General features: G+C 27.1%; 1 protein-coding gene and 1 non-coding gene across 4 annotated transcripts; one reads left to right on the forward strand and one right to left on the reverse strand.

The window, feature by feature from the left end:
- Positions 1-1,975: 1,975 nt before the first annotated feature.
- Positions 1,976-11,436, reverse strand: LOC124810593 (uncharacterized). 3 transcript variants are annotated; one of them, XR_010635697.1, is made up of 12 exons: positions 11,209-11,436; positions 10,356-10,526; positions 9,463-9,626; positions 9,163-9,273; positions 8,911-9,057; positions 8,149-8,806; positions 6,563-6,804; positions 6,229-6,404; positions 3,936-5,666; positions 3,682-3,810; positions 3,256-3,417; positions 1,976-3,023 (listed from the first exon to the last, which is right to left on the reverse strand). XR_010635697.1 is itself a non-coding variant. In XM_065787439.1 (11 exons), the coding sequence occupies exons 1-10, from the start codon at positions 11,249-11,251 to the stop codon at positions 3,684-3,686; spliced, it is 3,570 nt and encodes a 1,189-aa protein (XP_065643511.1). In that variant the 5' UTR covers positions 11,252-11,436; the 3' UTR covers positions 2,884-3,023; positions 3,682-3,683. The 3 variants fall into 3 exon arrangements, 2 of the variants coding, with proteins under 2 accessions (XP_065643511.1, XP_065643512.1); XM_065787439.1 differs by lacking the exon at positions 3,256-3,417 and having other exon boundaries at positions 2,884-3,023; XM_065787440.1 differs by lacking the exons at positions 3,256-3,417; positions 9,163-9,273 and having other exon boundaries at positions 2,884-3,023; positions 11,209-11,344.
- Positions 11,437-13,375: 1,939 nt separating this feature from the next.
- On the forward strand, positions 13,376-13,447 carry trnad-guc (transfer RNA aspartic acid (anticodon GUC)). The gene has a single exon. It is a non-coding gene; the product is annotated as a tRNA-Asp (tRNA).
- The last annotated feature ends 839 nt before the right edge of the window (positions 13,448-14,286 follow it).

Genomic DNA, 14,286 nt, shown 5'->3' on the forward strand with positions numbered 1-14,286 from the left:
AATAACTCGTCAAGATTTTGATGCCTATCGGCGAAGCCACCCTGGGCCCAAATCGAGGGCCGCTTTTAGGGTGTGGAAAGAAAATGGGGCGGACCGGCCAGGATTTACACCATACCCGCGCCGTGTTCGCGGTCGTGATCGTGGTGGAAGCACCGTTGTCAATAATTTTTCGTACACCTTTTAGGTGATTAAAAGTTAACATATATATAAGGCAAGTGTATATATTTTTATGGTATTTACATATTTAAGAAAATAATATTTGTTAATGAATCCGCTTTTTTCTTCAACGGTGGTACATATTAAAGAATCTTAAAAAACAGCTTAAAAATACAATACATGATAAATTGTAAGTTTATACAAAATAAATAAGTTACCAATGCCTTTATTGTAACAGTTGTATAGTCCCAATAATGTTGGGGTGTTGAAAATTAAAACATTATCAGGGCCAATGACACAAGGGGCAACAAATACTCTTCCCACCCGGACTTTTTGTTTGTTTTTATAAAGGAAAACATTTTAGAAAAAATAATTGAAAAGAATGTCTTTAAAGTTTTTTTAAATTTACTAGTTGTTATTGAGGTAATAAAAGCGCATATAACAGAGCACCTCAAAAATAAAAATATTGAAACTGACTAAACATGAAATTATTCTACTTGAATACAAGTGAGAGCTGTTTTTAAGCATTTTATTACATAATTAAGTTATAGCATTCATCGCTGAAATTAGGCCTTTGTTTGATTTCAATATAGGCATTGTTTCCCGATTACGCAATTGCATTCATATGTTCAAGTTATCTTCTTTATTTAATTCTTATTCATTAAATGACATTCTAAAATGTATATTTTATGAAAGTCTTGATTGTTTTATAAATGTTTAAAACTGAAACTTATCAATATCATATAAAAAATTAGTATTTTAATTATTTAGTTAATTATACGTATTTGATTCATAAAACGTAATTAAATATATTTATTATCCCGCGTTTCGTAAGTTTTTTTCCATTAAGAACTGCTTCGCAAGCTGCGGTGCGAAAGAGTTTCGTTTCGAAAGAAATTTGGTTTTTTATCATTATTTTTAAAATAAAACCTTAAAATGTTCATATGTTGCAATACTGAAAATAAAATTTTATTATAAACACTTTTGTATATAAAAGTTTTGTTTTTTTAAATTGTATCCGTTTGGCCAACAAGCTTGATGTTTAGACTTTAAAACATCGTTTAAGCTTGGTTTCCAATAGTTGTAGAAATGTTGTGCAACAGTTGTGCGTTTTTGTTTTGTACAACAATTGTTGCCGAGATTGGTTTGATTCTATTTCCGCAACTTTTGTTTTACAACATAAATTTTGTTGTACAACCGACGTTAAGTTGTGCAACTTATGCAAGAAAATGTTTCCATTATAAAGCATTATTGTTGTACAACAGTTGTACGACATTTCTACAACTATTGGAAACCAAGCTTTAGCGAAAGAGTTCGCCTCACAAGTGCGACTTCCGTAAGCGCCACTTTCGTATGTAGCAAAATAGTTTTATTTCGAAATTCAACTCGCGAAAGGCTACATTTCTTAGGTAGCATTTCGGTACGAAAAAAAAAAATTCCTGATTCTCAATATCCTTCCAAAAGAACTTTATTTATCCGGAATTGTACGAAATTTTCCGGTTAACAACTCTAATTGTAATACTGTTTTAAAATAAACGCTGAATAATTAATAGAATTTTTTTCTTTTTGTGAAAAAAGTATTCAATTTGGCTTTCCTAAGATTGCTAATTAGAATTGCGAATTAAGACCTGCTTCGATTCGATACAAAAAAATCCCGATTCGCAGGGCCCTATTATATATATATATATATATATATATATATATATATATATATATATATATATATATATATATATTTGGGTTTGGGGTCTCTTGATGTCAAAAATTGTACTTCAAATGTGTCAAGCAAAGGTTATAGAGATAAATACAGTATTATAGGTTTTTTTTATTTATTTATTACGTTTCTACCAACCATTTGATAAACTAAAATATAAATTTTACAATATAAAACTCAATGGAAAAAATTTTACAATTTGCTATTGCGTTTAAATTGCTGTTGCATTTTGATTTAAAAAAAAGGAAATAAGTTAGCATTTTGATATTGTAATCATTGCAAAAAACCATTTTCGTCATTTCTATTAACAATAGCAGAGTATATGCTATGATATATTTTAGCTATAAACCCCTAACGGCTTACACCACAAAAAGGCTATACATATTAAGTATGCCGATATCAAATAAGGTATAAGCAGTTCAATGTCAATATATAAAGCACCATGACACAAACATATCAATTAGGGGAGTTTATACCAGTATCAAAGTGGCCGTATATATGTGCTTAATTAAAAAAATACCTGCCACTTAAATAGTATAAACATCTATGCCTATAGTTAAGACATAAACACTATAAAATCATAGGTACCACTATACGTAAAATAAAAAATAAATAAAATAGGTTTTTGCAATAACATTGTGTAAAAATGCAACGTAAGAAAACCTTGGATGATTGCAACACGCTAGCCGAGAACCAATAGGCCAAATGTCCATCTTTTGTGTTTCCGAGAAAATCGAGTTTTGAATTTTAATTTATAGAATTTATATACACCCTGGAATTTTTTTATTCTTGTGACTAGATTTAGTGGACACACACCTCATTTAATATTGAATATATTTTGATAATAAATTGGGATAACATAAAAACGTGGACATGACGCTATACGGTTCTCGGCTGACAATCACGTTAAATAATTTAAGCAATATCTAAAATGGTGTTACTAGCAAATTATGTAAATGTATTGAAGTTGGAAGTTGAAGATGGCGTAATTACAACATAGCAAACGTGTGCAATGCCGACAGCCTTAAATATGTATCAAAATATTCAAATAACAGGTCTCAGTTCTATGAAAAACACGGTACTCCGGGTGTCGTTTTCACAGGCATGTCAAAATTCTTTTGCGAGGATACCATTTTATGCAAGCAGCAGGTACCTTTAAAAACAATTTTTTTTAAAAAATAGTAACATTTAATGAATAAACAATTTCAACGGTGAGCGTGGCGGCCATCCAAACTTCTAAATGATATCTATTGTACCTTCTTTATTTATTATATCTATGTGATATCTATAATATCACGTTATTGAAGAAACTTAGGAGTAATTTTACAATTTTTTTCTTTCTTATAAAAACATTTAAAAAAAAATCAAAAACTATTCAAATTTACCTGCTATAAAATTTGTGAATGGATTTTTCTAGTAAAGTCGGTTACTTTGCATTGGTGGTATGTATTACTTAATTAGCAAAGCATTTAAAGAATTGCAATTTGTAGATGTTGCATAGCAGGCTCTTTTTGTGGAGTATGGAGTGCATTAAAAATAAATAAAATCTATATAAAACAAAATGATATATGTCAGGGTCAGGGTTATTCATAGTTAATAACCTCACTATCCCTTGTTTCAGTTTTTTTTTTCTAATTGATTTTGTTATATACTGGTTAAATTAAATATTTTCAAGTAAAAATTTATGCTAACTTTGTAATATTGAAGAATCGATATGCAAGAGATACTTAAAAGTACAGCATTTGAAGTTATTAATAGCAAAAGTGCTGTATACAAAATATTATTATTAAAAAATTGATCTTTTATCTTACTATTATTTTGATTGGTTCTGGCAATCTTGACAAATCCAAATTTCATCTTCTTTTTCATAAGCACTTAGTGGGATTTGTTCACAGTCACGATGAAACCATTTACTACAACCACAGCATTGTGCCATTTGCCTTAAAAAATAAATAAATTTCCATCAAAATATAAAAACCTGATAAAATCAAAATATGAATTAAAGCATTGCATTTGTAATTGTTTTTATTAGTAACTAAACTCATTAGTAATTGTGAAAATATACCTGTTAAATATGTCTTCGTCTCCAGGTAGCCAAAACATGCGACATGAGCAATGCAGTGGAACACGAAAAATCTTAGCAACACATCTTCTAAACAATAAAGGCTTTGCAGTGGCTGGAAATATATCCATCCTGTTGTTTGATATACATTTTAGGAGATGACTTCTCATTTCACTTTGTTCAAACATCATATTTGTTGATGGTACACCTTTTGTTTCAAGAATCTGACGAGCCCATGCAACAGCATAAATTCCACAATCCACACCATTTGTTTGCTGTTGAACTGGTAAAACTTTTAAAACAAGATTATTTTGTTGACAATGTAAAATGGCGCATATTTGCCTTTTTGTCTGCATGCTGACTGAACCGTGGAAAAGGCTGTCAAATATATATATCTCCCCTGGTTTGCAATCATATGTTGTCACACATATCCAGTGAAGATTTCCATCATGAAGAATTTGGACAAATGGTGTGCTGGTGTAGATATGAAAAGATAAAACTTGTCCTTTAATAGGATCTTGCAGACCAACATTAATATTTAATTGAAGTGACATTAGTTGCTGACAAAAATGAATCACCTTATCATTTAGCATCTGCCCGTTAGAAATGTCATATTGTTCTCTACTTCCAATCAATGAAGATTTAAGACTTTGAATGCGTCTAGAAATCTTTTCGAGTTGTTTTTTATCTTCAATTATGTTAGCATCATACGAGTGATTGCTATCATCGGTTGAAAGATGCTTTATTTCAATTGCATCGTTAGAAACAGTAAATGTGTCACAATTGTCAAAATCAATCAAATCATTTGTGACCTCAGAAACAGTCAGGGTATCATTCATACTTTTTTTAGCCATTACACTGATATCTGTGGCTGCCTTACAAATATCATATTTATTACCAAATCTTTTAGTCATTTTTCTTTTGCACCGCTTAGGAATGTGGCAAAGTTTTGGTGAATTTGTTAGTGACTTACTCCAAGTATCAGGTTGAATCTCTGGGCGTAGCAGAATTCCTTTTTCTGCTGGAAGACTGTCAGCTAAATTTTTTTTAAGTTGACGTAACCCTTCAAACAAATTATCAATGGTTTGTTGTGATTGACATAAATAACTCATTTGCCTAATTTCACTTAAAAGCTCACGACAAGTTGCAGATGTATGGTCCTCAGCTATCAGACCATGACTATTATTTACTTGTGTGCAATCAATACTTTTTAATTCCATTACATTCTCTTTAGTAAGCGGAGATGAAGGCGATTTAGATAGTGGTGCTGTATGTTCGAAATGTGCTGTATGTTCAAAATGAATATTTTGTAAGGAAATTTCATTGGATTGTGCTAAACTTATTTCCTGTGAAAATAAATCCAGCTTGAAATAAGGAGAGTTTGCATATGAGGTGCCAAATGCAGACCATGTGAGATTTTCTTTAATAAAAATGGCAAAGAAATGCTTACAAGGATAGGAGCTACGAAACCAATTAGGACATGAACAAGTCGGCAAGTGTTCTGAATCCCCAAGGTAACATTGGTATATTTCTCTAATATTTGAATTAAAAGAAGCAACATTGTACAGTTTGTCTGTCACGGCAGTAACGCCACGCAAATCCACACCTTGTAATTTATCTATCAACTTCATACAATGCTTAACTAAAGATGGTGGCCGATTAATCAAATAAGCTGGAATTTGATCATGGTATTTCCTATATGAGGAATGTGCTCTTCTATTTTCATCACAATAACTAAAAAAAAGGTAGACAATCTACGAATTCTTTTAACAGTGGAATTTAGGCAACCTTCAGAATTATTTTTTTTTTAAACTTACTTATTGTTAAAGTTTCATTTTTACCTGGTAACTAGACAAAAATACAAAACCTAAGTTGGATTCTACTTGCCATAATGGTTTTAAATTTTGTAGTATGTATGACAATATTATTGCTTATGTATAAACTAGACATTATAAAACAATTATGAATAGACAGATTATGTAGTTGAAGCAACAAACTGCTAAATAAATTTATCTCTTTTACTAAATTTAAATTCACTAACAGATTTTAAACTTAATAATCTTATATTGCTAGAAAGTTATGACTATGTCTTAAAGATTTTTTTGTTTGTTCAATTTACAAATCTGGAATATAATGAGTTTTAAATATTTTTAATGATATAGAAAATCATAAAATAATCGATAACTATCAAAAGAACTAGTGAAGTAAGAATAAAAAAAGTGTTCTTAATTATTTATAAATGACATGTATTAAACCAAAAAAAAAAAAAGTAGTTGTAGTAAATGTATCAACTAACTTATCATATTTGTGCGGAAGAAATTCTTCTATGCAAATACTGAGCATAGCTGTTAGAGAAGAATTCTTTCGTTTTTCCAAAAAACTGTATTTGAAATATTGGTTCTGCCTTTCAGTTCCATTATTGGTGTTGACATTCAGCAAAATTCGATCTAGCCTATAAGCAAATACCCATCTCTAAAAGTGAAATAAAGTTTATAAACACTTCAGTAATATAAGTACTATATAAAGGCAAAGCTATACTCAAAAATTAAGATCAAACTTTTTCCAATAAAAACATTATATTAACTTTTATGAGAGTATAAAATTTTTTGTTTTTATTATATAGAAACAACCTTTTGAATACATAACCAAGTGCTTTTCAAATATTCTACAAGTTTTGGGTTATTTCGCCATTCTAGTGATTCCTCTAAGTTCTGAATAGCTTTTTTGCAATCATCTATTGTTTTAGCATGTGCAATTTCACGAAGCTTAACTTTAACGTCATCTTTTACATTGCTACAGCCATTAGTAGTTTTAGACAGCCATCGTTCCCAAGCTTGTTCTCGATGAAAATCACAAATAGACACTTTACATCCTAAGTTAAATTACTATATTTAAACTATATTTGCAATTATGAATTACAAACAATCGTCAGCTGAGAACCAAGAGGCCGTATTTCAAAATTTTGTGTTACTGAGAAAATCGAGTTTTAAACTTTAATTTGTAAAGACTTCCTGCTTAAGTTTCCGACTAATTGTCTAAATATTTCCTAAATGTTTATCATTTTTTGACTAGATTTTTTGGTGGACACACACCCCATCCCATCATAAAATGTGGACATACAGCCTCTTTGTTCTCAGCTGACGCAATGACAATAAATCATATCAAGATACATATAAAAAGAAGAGAAAATTGTAATACAGAAATTCATTAACTACCACTATATTTATTTTATGGAGACTCTAATAAACGCTTTAAAAAAAAATTAAGCATACGCATGCATATTATTGAGACTCGACTTAATTTAAAATAAAAAATTACTGTGTATGTATGTATGTATATATACACACACATATATATACATAATATACATATACATATATATATATATATATATATATATAATATATATATATATATATATATATATATATATATATATATATATATATATATATATATATATATATATATACACACACACACACACAAGTATATACATATATATATACATATATATATATATACATATATGTATATATATATATATATATATAAATACATATGTGTATATATGTATATATATGTATATATATACACACATGTATATACATATATGTATATATATATATATATATATGTTTATATATGTATATGTATGTATATATATATGTATACATATGTATATATAAGTATATGTATATATATGTATATGTATATATATATGTACATGTATATGTATATATATATGTACATGTATATGTATATATACATGTACACACATATATACATCACTATATACATATATATATATATATATATATATATATATATATATACATATAAATATATATATAAATGTACATATATATATACATTTACATATATATATATATATATATATATATATAGGTCAGCATCAGGTCGGCAAAAATTATTTGATACCAAAGTCTTAACATAAAACATACAAATGAGGTCGGCTATTTTTTGCCGACCTCAAACACTTTCAGGTAAGCAATTAGGTCTATATATATATATATATATATATATATATATATATATATATATATACATATATATACATATATATATATATATATATACATATATATATACAACAAACAATATATATATATATATATATATATATATACTACAAACAATATATATATATATATACTACAAACAATAACAATTAACTAACAAATACAATTTTAACCTGGAAACACAGATTCAAGTGAATTTATTTCTTCATTTGAATAATCAGTACAAAAAAACTTTGGCTGGAACAATGGATTCCATTCTTTGATGCACATAAGTGCCTCTGTTATAGCTTCAGTAGTTTCATACTCACACACAAAAATAGCCACAATTTGGTAATCAATATTAGTTTTAACAACAAGGAAAAAGAGAGGCAGCGCATATCTGGTTGTTCGGTACGTAGCATCGAGAAAGGCAAGTTCATTACCATATCGTAACAGCAGTCTCTTTTGCCATATATCTTGATATACGAACAACAATGAACTTTTAAGTTCTAAATTATTCTTTTCTGAATTAAATCCTCCTTTGGGTCTAAACTTGATTGTTGCATCTTGAAAGTATATTTTCCATTCATTAATCTTGTCCAAAAGACATTCTTGATCTATCAGTGATCTGCAAAGCTTTTGTCTAGCTCTCAATATATGATTTGCAATTGTTTCATCACTTGGGAAAAAACGTTTGTTTGTCTTTTGAAGAATGTTATTTGAATTAAATTCCACCTGAATGAAGGCATCTAGATGACGTCTCATTTCAGAAACAGAATTTACACCCTTTTTGACCAACTCACCGATTTTAATTATGAGTTCTTGGCATATAGGTTGATTAAGACCTGCGACCTAATAATTAGAAAAAAAGTGGAAATTATTTTCAATTAAAAAAGATTAAGCAAAATAGCCAATAACAAGATGCTAATGTCGAGTTTTTTTATAGTGTTACTTACATCACCAATAAGATGGTTGGTATGAGCAGAAATTGAAGGAATTAGCAATATATATTTTCTGCACATTAAAACTGTATTTTTCAAAGCTAAAACTGCACGTAATTTTTTGGAAACTTCTTTTCTTAGCCAACTTGAATCTCGATCCAGCTAAACAAATTTTCACCATTACATACATATTTAAAAGTGCTATGAATATAATGAATACATATGAATATTAAAACCTAAGGATTTATGGAAATTAAGAATACAAACTTTATATTCAGAAAATTCAATAATTTCTTTGATATAAACTTTGGCAGGACAATCAAATTTCTTGGTAACCTGGAGAGTCATTCTTTTTTTTTTGCAAGAATGATCTAAACTCTGAACATAAATAAAATTATTTATGTTCAGAGTGAACATAAATAAAATTATTTAATTAGAAAATTATTGTTTAAGGCAACTAAGTTAGAAAACATTTTGGTTTGGCAATAGTAAAAATAAACAGAAAAGAAATAATAAATTAACTTATGAATTCTCCAGTTTGTCCTTAGATCTGAAAAAGTAACTTACCGCATCTTTTTTTTTTTTAATTTTGTACAGAGCTTTTTTATTGCTATTTTTGTCCTTGCCGTGTTGACAGTCTAGAGTGCTATTTGATGAAACAATGAATGGTACTCCTGTGTAAGAGATATCTTTATCCTCAAAAAACACTTTATGATTTCTCAAAAATACTTCTAAAAAAGCAGATTTTTATATAAATAGTTACAGCATATAATGCAAATTTTCAGAAAATATACATACTTAAATTAACATGCAAATAAATTTTTCTACTCAATAAAACTACCATAGTAAATTTATTTGCATATTTGTAAGTATGTAACAATGAGAATATAAGAACAATAATTTAGCTATTTAATTAAGTGAATAACAAAAGCAATCAAGGTTAATATGTTTGCTAGAACAATTTTAAACAATTTTCCGTAACTAATGTTTTCCTCTTGAGTTTAGTTAATTTTTTTTAATTTAATCTAAACATAATTTTAATCTTTGAAAAACTAAAAAAAAAAAAGCTTTATTGTATACTAAAGCAAAATCAGCTATATTGCATGCCAAAAATCTATATTGACCAGCCATTCTTTAAAAAAATACATATATATTATGCAAAACAAAATCTTTTTTTTAAAAAAATTTCCCGAGTTTTACAGATTTTACTGTGAAAACATGCTATTTCAAGGTAGAGTCTAAATATTTCCCAGTCAATATTTTAGGATTTACAAAAGACATTTATAAAAAATTACCCAGTTTACATGAGCAAAATATCACTCATTTCATAAACCAGATAGTTATGCAATTTGCGTAACACCTCGTTCCTTTTGTTTATCATCAACACACACAATATAATAGGTAACTTAGTCATATAAAAATATAATATTATTATAAATATGAAAAATATGACAAAAAACCTTCGAAGCTTTTTTCCATGCATCTTGTAAAACCAACAATGTAATGAACAGTGTGCAATAATTCATGCTCTTTTATTTTAGCACAAACATCTGCATATGTAGCTAAAATGTGCTTTGTTTCCATAACGGAAGTTGAACTTGACAGTGAAGTTGATGCAACAGAATTTGCATCTAAAAAGATAATAAACCTTTTAAATGATGGTTTTAAATCTCATTTATGCAACAGTACAAATACTGTTGTAATATATATATATATATATATACATATATATATATATATATATATATATATATATATATATATATACATATAAATGTACGTCTATGTATACATATCTACGTACATGTGTATATATATATATATATATATATATATATATATATACATATATATATATATATATATATATATATATATATATACATGTTCGTAGATATGTATATATAGTCGTACATGTATATATTTCTATATAGACATACATATATATGTATATATACGTATATATATATACTTATACATATATATACATATATGTATATATATGTATATATATATATATATATATATACTTATATATATATATATATAAATATATATGTATATATATATATATATATATATATATATATATATATATATATATATATATATATATATATATATATATATATATATATAGATATATATATTTGTAACATATATGTATCATACATATATATTTGTAACATATATGTATCATACATTGTATGTGTTTACACTTACATTTATTTTTGAAATAAATGAAAATTTTACTTAATACTTGAATAGAAACTGATAATAGATAAATAATAAAGTAATAATAAAAAATCTTACTCGTTACATCTTCCAAATCTTGGTGCACGTTATTTTCGATCATCTAGATCCTCAAAATAAATAGTCAACTTGCTTTAAATAAAAAATACAGTGACTTTGTATCCACGAGGTTTTACGACGGAACATTTAAGCAACAACGCATGCGCTAAACTTATGACGCGCATTCTAAGTCTGCGTTTTTTCAAAAAATCTAAACCTACTTTTGATGCATCTTCTCTAGGGCTAACCGTCTGCCACGATGAGAGTTGATTTCGTTATAGTTGAAACTTTGATTCTTAAAAGATTATTTTTTTAAAAACGTTGTTATTATTAATTGTTTTTTAAGTTTAACAATAATTATTTTTTTATGTGGGAAGATATTTTTATTCAGAATTTAATTCGATTAAAAAAATTATAGCAAATCAATTTGTTTAAAAATCAAATCCGATATATCAAATTTTACTTAGAATATCATATCCCCCTTGTGTAACATTCGTTTTTGACGTAGCACTTAGTAAATTATAGAATATAGTATCAATTTTTTACCTAGAATATCATATCCCCCACATATAAGAACCGTTTTTGACATAGATGTTAGTAAAGTATAAGATATACTTTTATATTTTACTTAGAATATCATATCCCCCTCGTATAAGAATCGTATTTGACAAAGAAATTAGTAAAATATAGGATTTAGTATCAAATTTTTACTTAAAATATCATATCCTGCTTGCGTAATATTCTTATTCGGCATAGAACTAAGTTAATTATAGGATATAGTATCAATTTTTTACTTAGAATATCATATCCCCCTTCTATAAAAATCGTATTTGACAAAGGAGTTAGTAAAATATAGGATTTAGTATCAAATTTTAACTTAGAATATCATATCCCCCTCGTATAGGAATCGTATTTGACAAAGAAGTTAGTAAAATATAGGATATACTATTATATTTTACTTAGATTATTATTTTTCCCTTGTTTAACATTCGTTTTCGACATAAAACTTAGTAAAATATAGGATATAGTATCAAATTTTGGTTAGAATGTTATATCCCCTTTGTATAATAATCGTATTTGACATAAAACTTAAGAAATATAGGGTACATTATTATTTTTCACTGAGAATATTATATCCTTCTTGCATAAGAATTTTATTAGATATATAATTTAGTATAATATAGGATATAATATCAATTTTTTACTTTAAATAACATTTATGCATAAATTCGATCTTACTTTTTTACCATTTATAAACATTGTTTATGTCCGATTATTCTTTCGGACGGCCTAGGTGCACTTCTAAATGTTATAACTTTAAATATCGTCTGCGTTTTCAATGTTCTTATGGGGGATATGATATTCTAGGCGGATACGATATTCTATTACAAGTCACACAAAGGAAAAGTTTTTATCGAAAGAGAAAAATGTTATGAAGGGAGAATAATTAGTTGAAGAGCAGTGAAAATCATTTTTGGACAGCGCCATCATATAAGATCATTTATATAAGATCATATATATAAGATCTTATATAAATTGTCAATAAGTATGACAAGTATCATTAATTTAAATAATTAATTAATTGCAAGGAAATAATTATTTAAGTAATATGTATATATATATGTAATGGGATTGAAATTACATATATAATATATATATGTAATTTCAATCCCAATTTAATTATTTACTAATTTAAAAAAAATTAATAATTAATAAAACACAAAAAAGAAAAAAGAAGAATCAATAAAAACGAAAAGATAAAAAAGAAAAAAAGGATAAAAGTTTCAGAATAATATTTGTTCCCTATTTAAGATGATAACCGTAAATATGACGATTTTTACGTACTTTGCATAGCTTCGATATCTCAAAAGTTTCTATTTAATAAAGTTAGAACTATAATTTTCAAAATTAGGGCATTAAAAACATAAATATTTTTAATGTCCTAATTTTGAAACTTTTAGTTAAAACTTATAAATTTATAGATTATATATATACTGTATAAAATATTAAATATTATAAGTTCTTTATATATAAACAAAATACCATATCCCCTGTTCAAGCTGTATAATTTTGTTTTTGTAGCATATATATAGGACAAAAATATATTTATTTGTCGCATACGTATATTACTATCGCATTTTTAACAACTTAAACGTTTTATATAACTTTTTTTTTACACTTCAACATGTCCTCGGTAGTATAGTGGTAAGTATCCCCGCCTGTCACGCGGGAGACCGGGGTTCGATTCCCCGCCGGGGAGTGACTTTTTAGATACGATAATACGATACGATTTTATCGTTAACTTTTTATAGGTTTGATCATTATACGAAAGAAGTATCTAGATTATATTTATTAGTAATATTAATTATATCTCAGATATTTGCAAGGTTATGGTATGTTCATTGGGAATGTTTGATTTTCGTTTATGATAGTTGGGATTATTTTTGTGAGTCAGTTTGATATAACTTTATTTAGTATTTTAAAGTCAGTGTAAGAGAGATATTGGTCGACAGTTCGAAACTTCGGTTTTATGTCCTTTTTTTTAAAAGACATGTTATTATAGCTTGACTGTTTGACGTCTCGTTTTTATTAATAATTTCGCTTCGAACTACAATTAAACTTTTATTTAAAATATCGTTACTGAATTTATAGAATTCAACAGTTATCATTTTCTTGTGAATTATTATTTTTAACATTTTCAGAAGCACTTTTGACTTCGAATAGCGAAGAAGTCTAGTGAGCATTGTTGTTGTTCAGTAATTTTTTTTAGATCTGATTTGTCAAGTTTTACTCTTTTAAAAGGTTAAATCATTCTTAGTGTCTTTAAATAGATTTTTATAATACTACTCAAAGCTTTTAATAATACCTTGCCCATTACTTTTCTTACCGTTTTTGTTTGCAGTTTTTTTAAGTTTGTATTCCTCCAATTGGGTTTTTTTGGCTTCGGATTCGTTAAGTTTTTAAGATTTTTCCAATGGTGTCCTTTCTCTTATAAACAAAGTGCAAAAACGCATTGTATACATAGTTGGACCTGCTCTTGTAGCCAACCTCTAACCATTAACATATCGTCATAATGTTGCTTCTCTTTCTCTTTTCGAC

This window comes from Hydra vulgaris, chromosome 01, assembly GCF_038396675.1.
Source record: "Hydra vulgaris chromosome 01, alternate assembly HydraT2T_AEP".
In the NCBI taxonomy this organism is placed as follows: Eukaryota; Metazoa; Cnidaria; class Hydrozoa; order Anthoathecata; family Hydridae; genus Hydra; species Hydra vulgaris.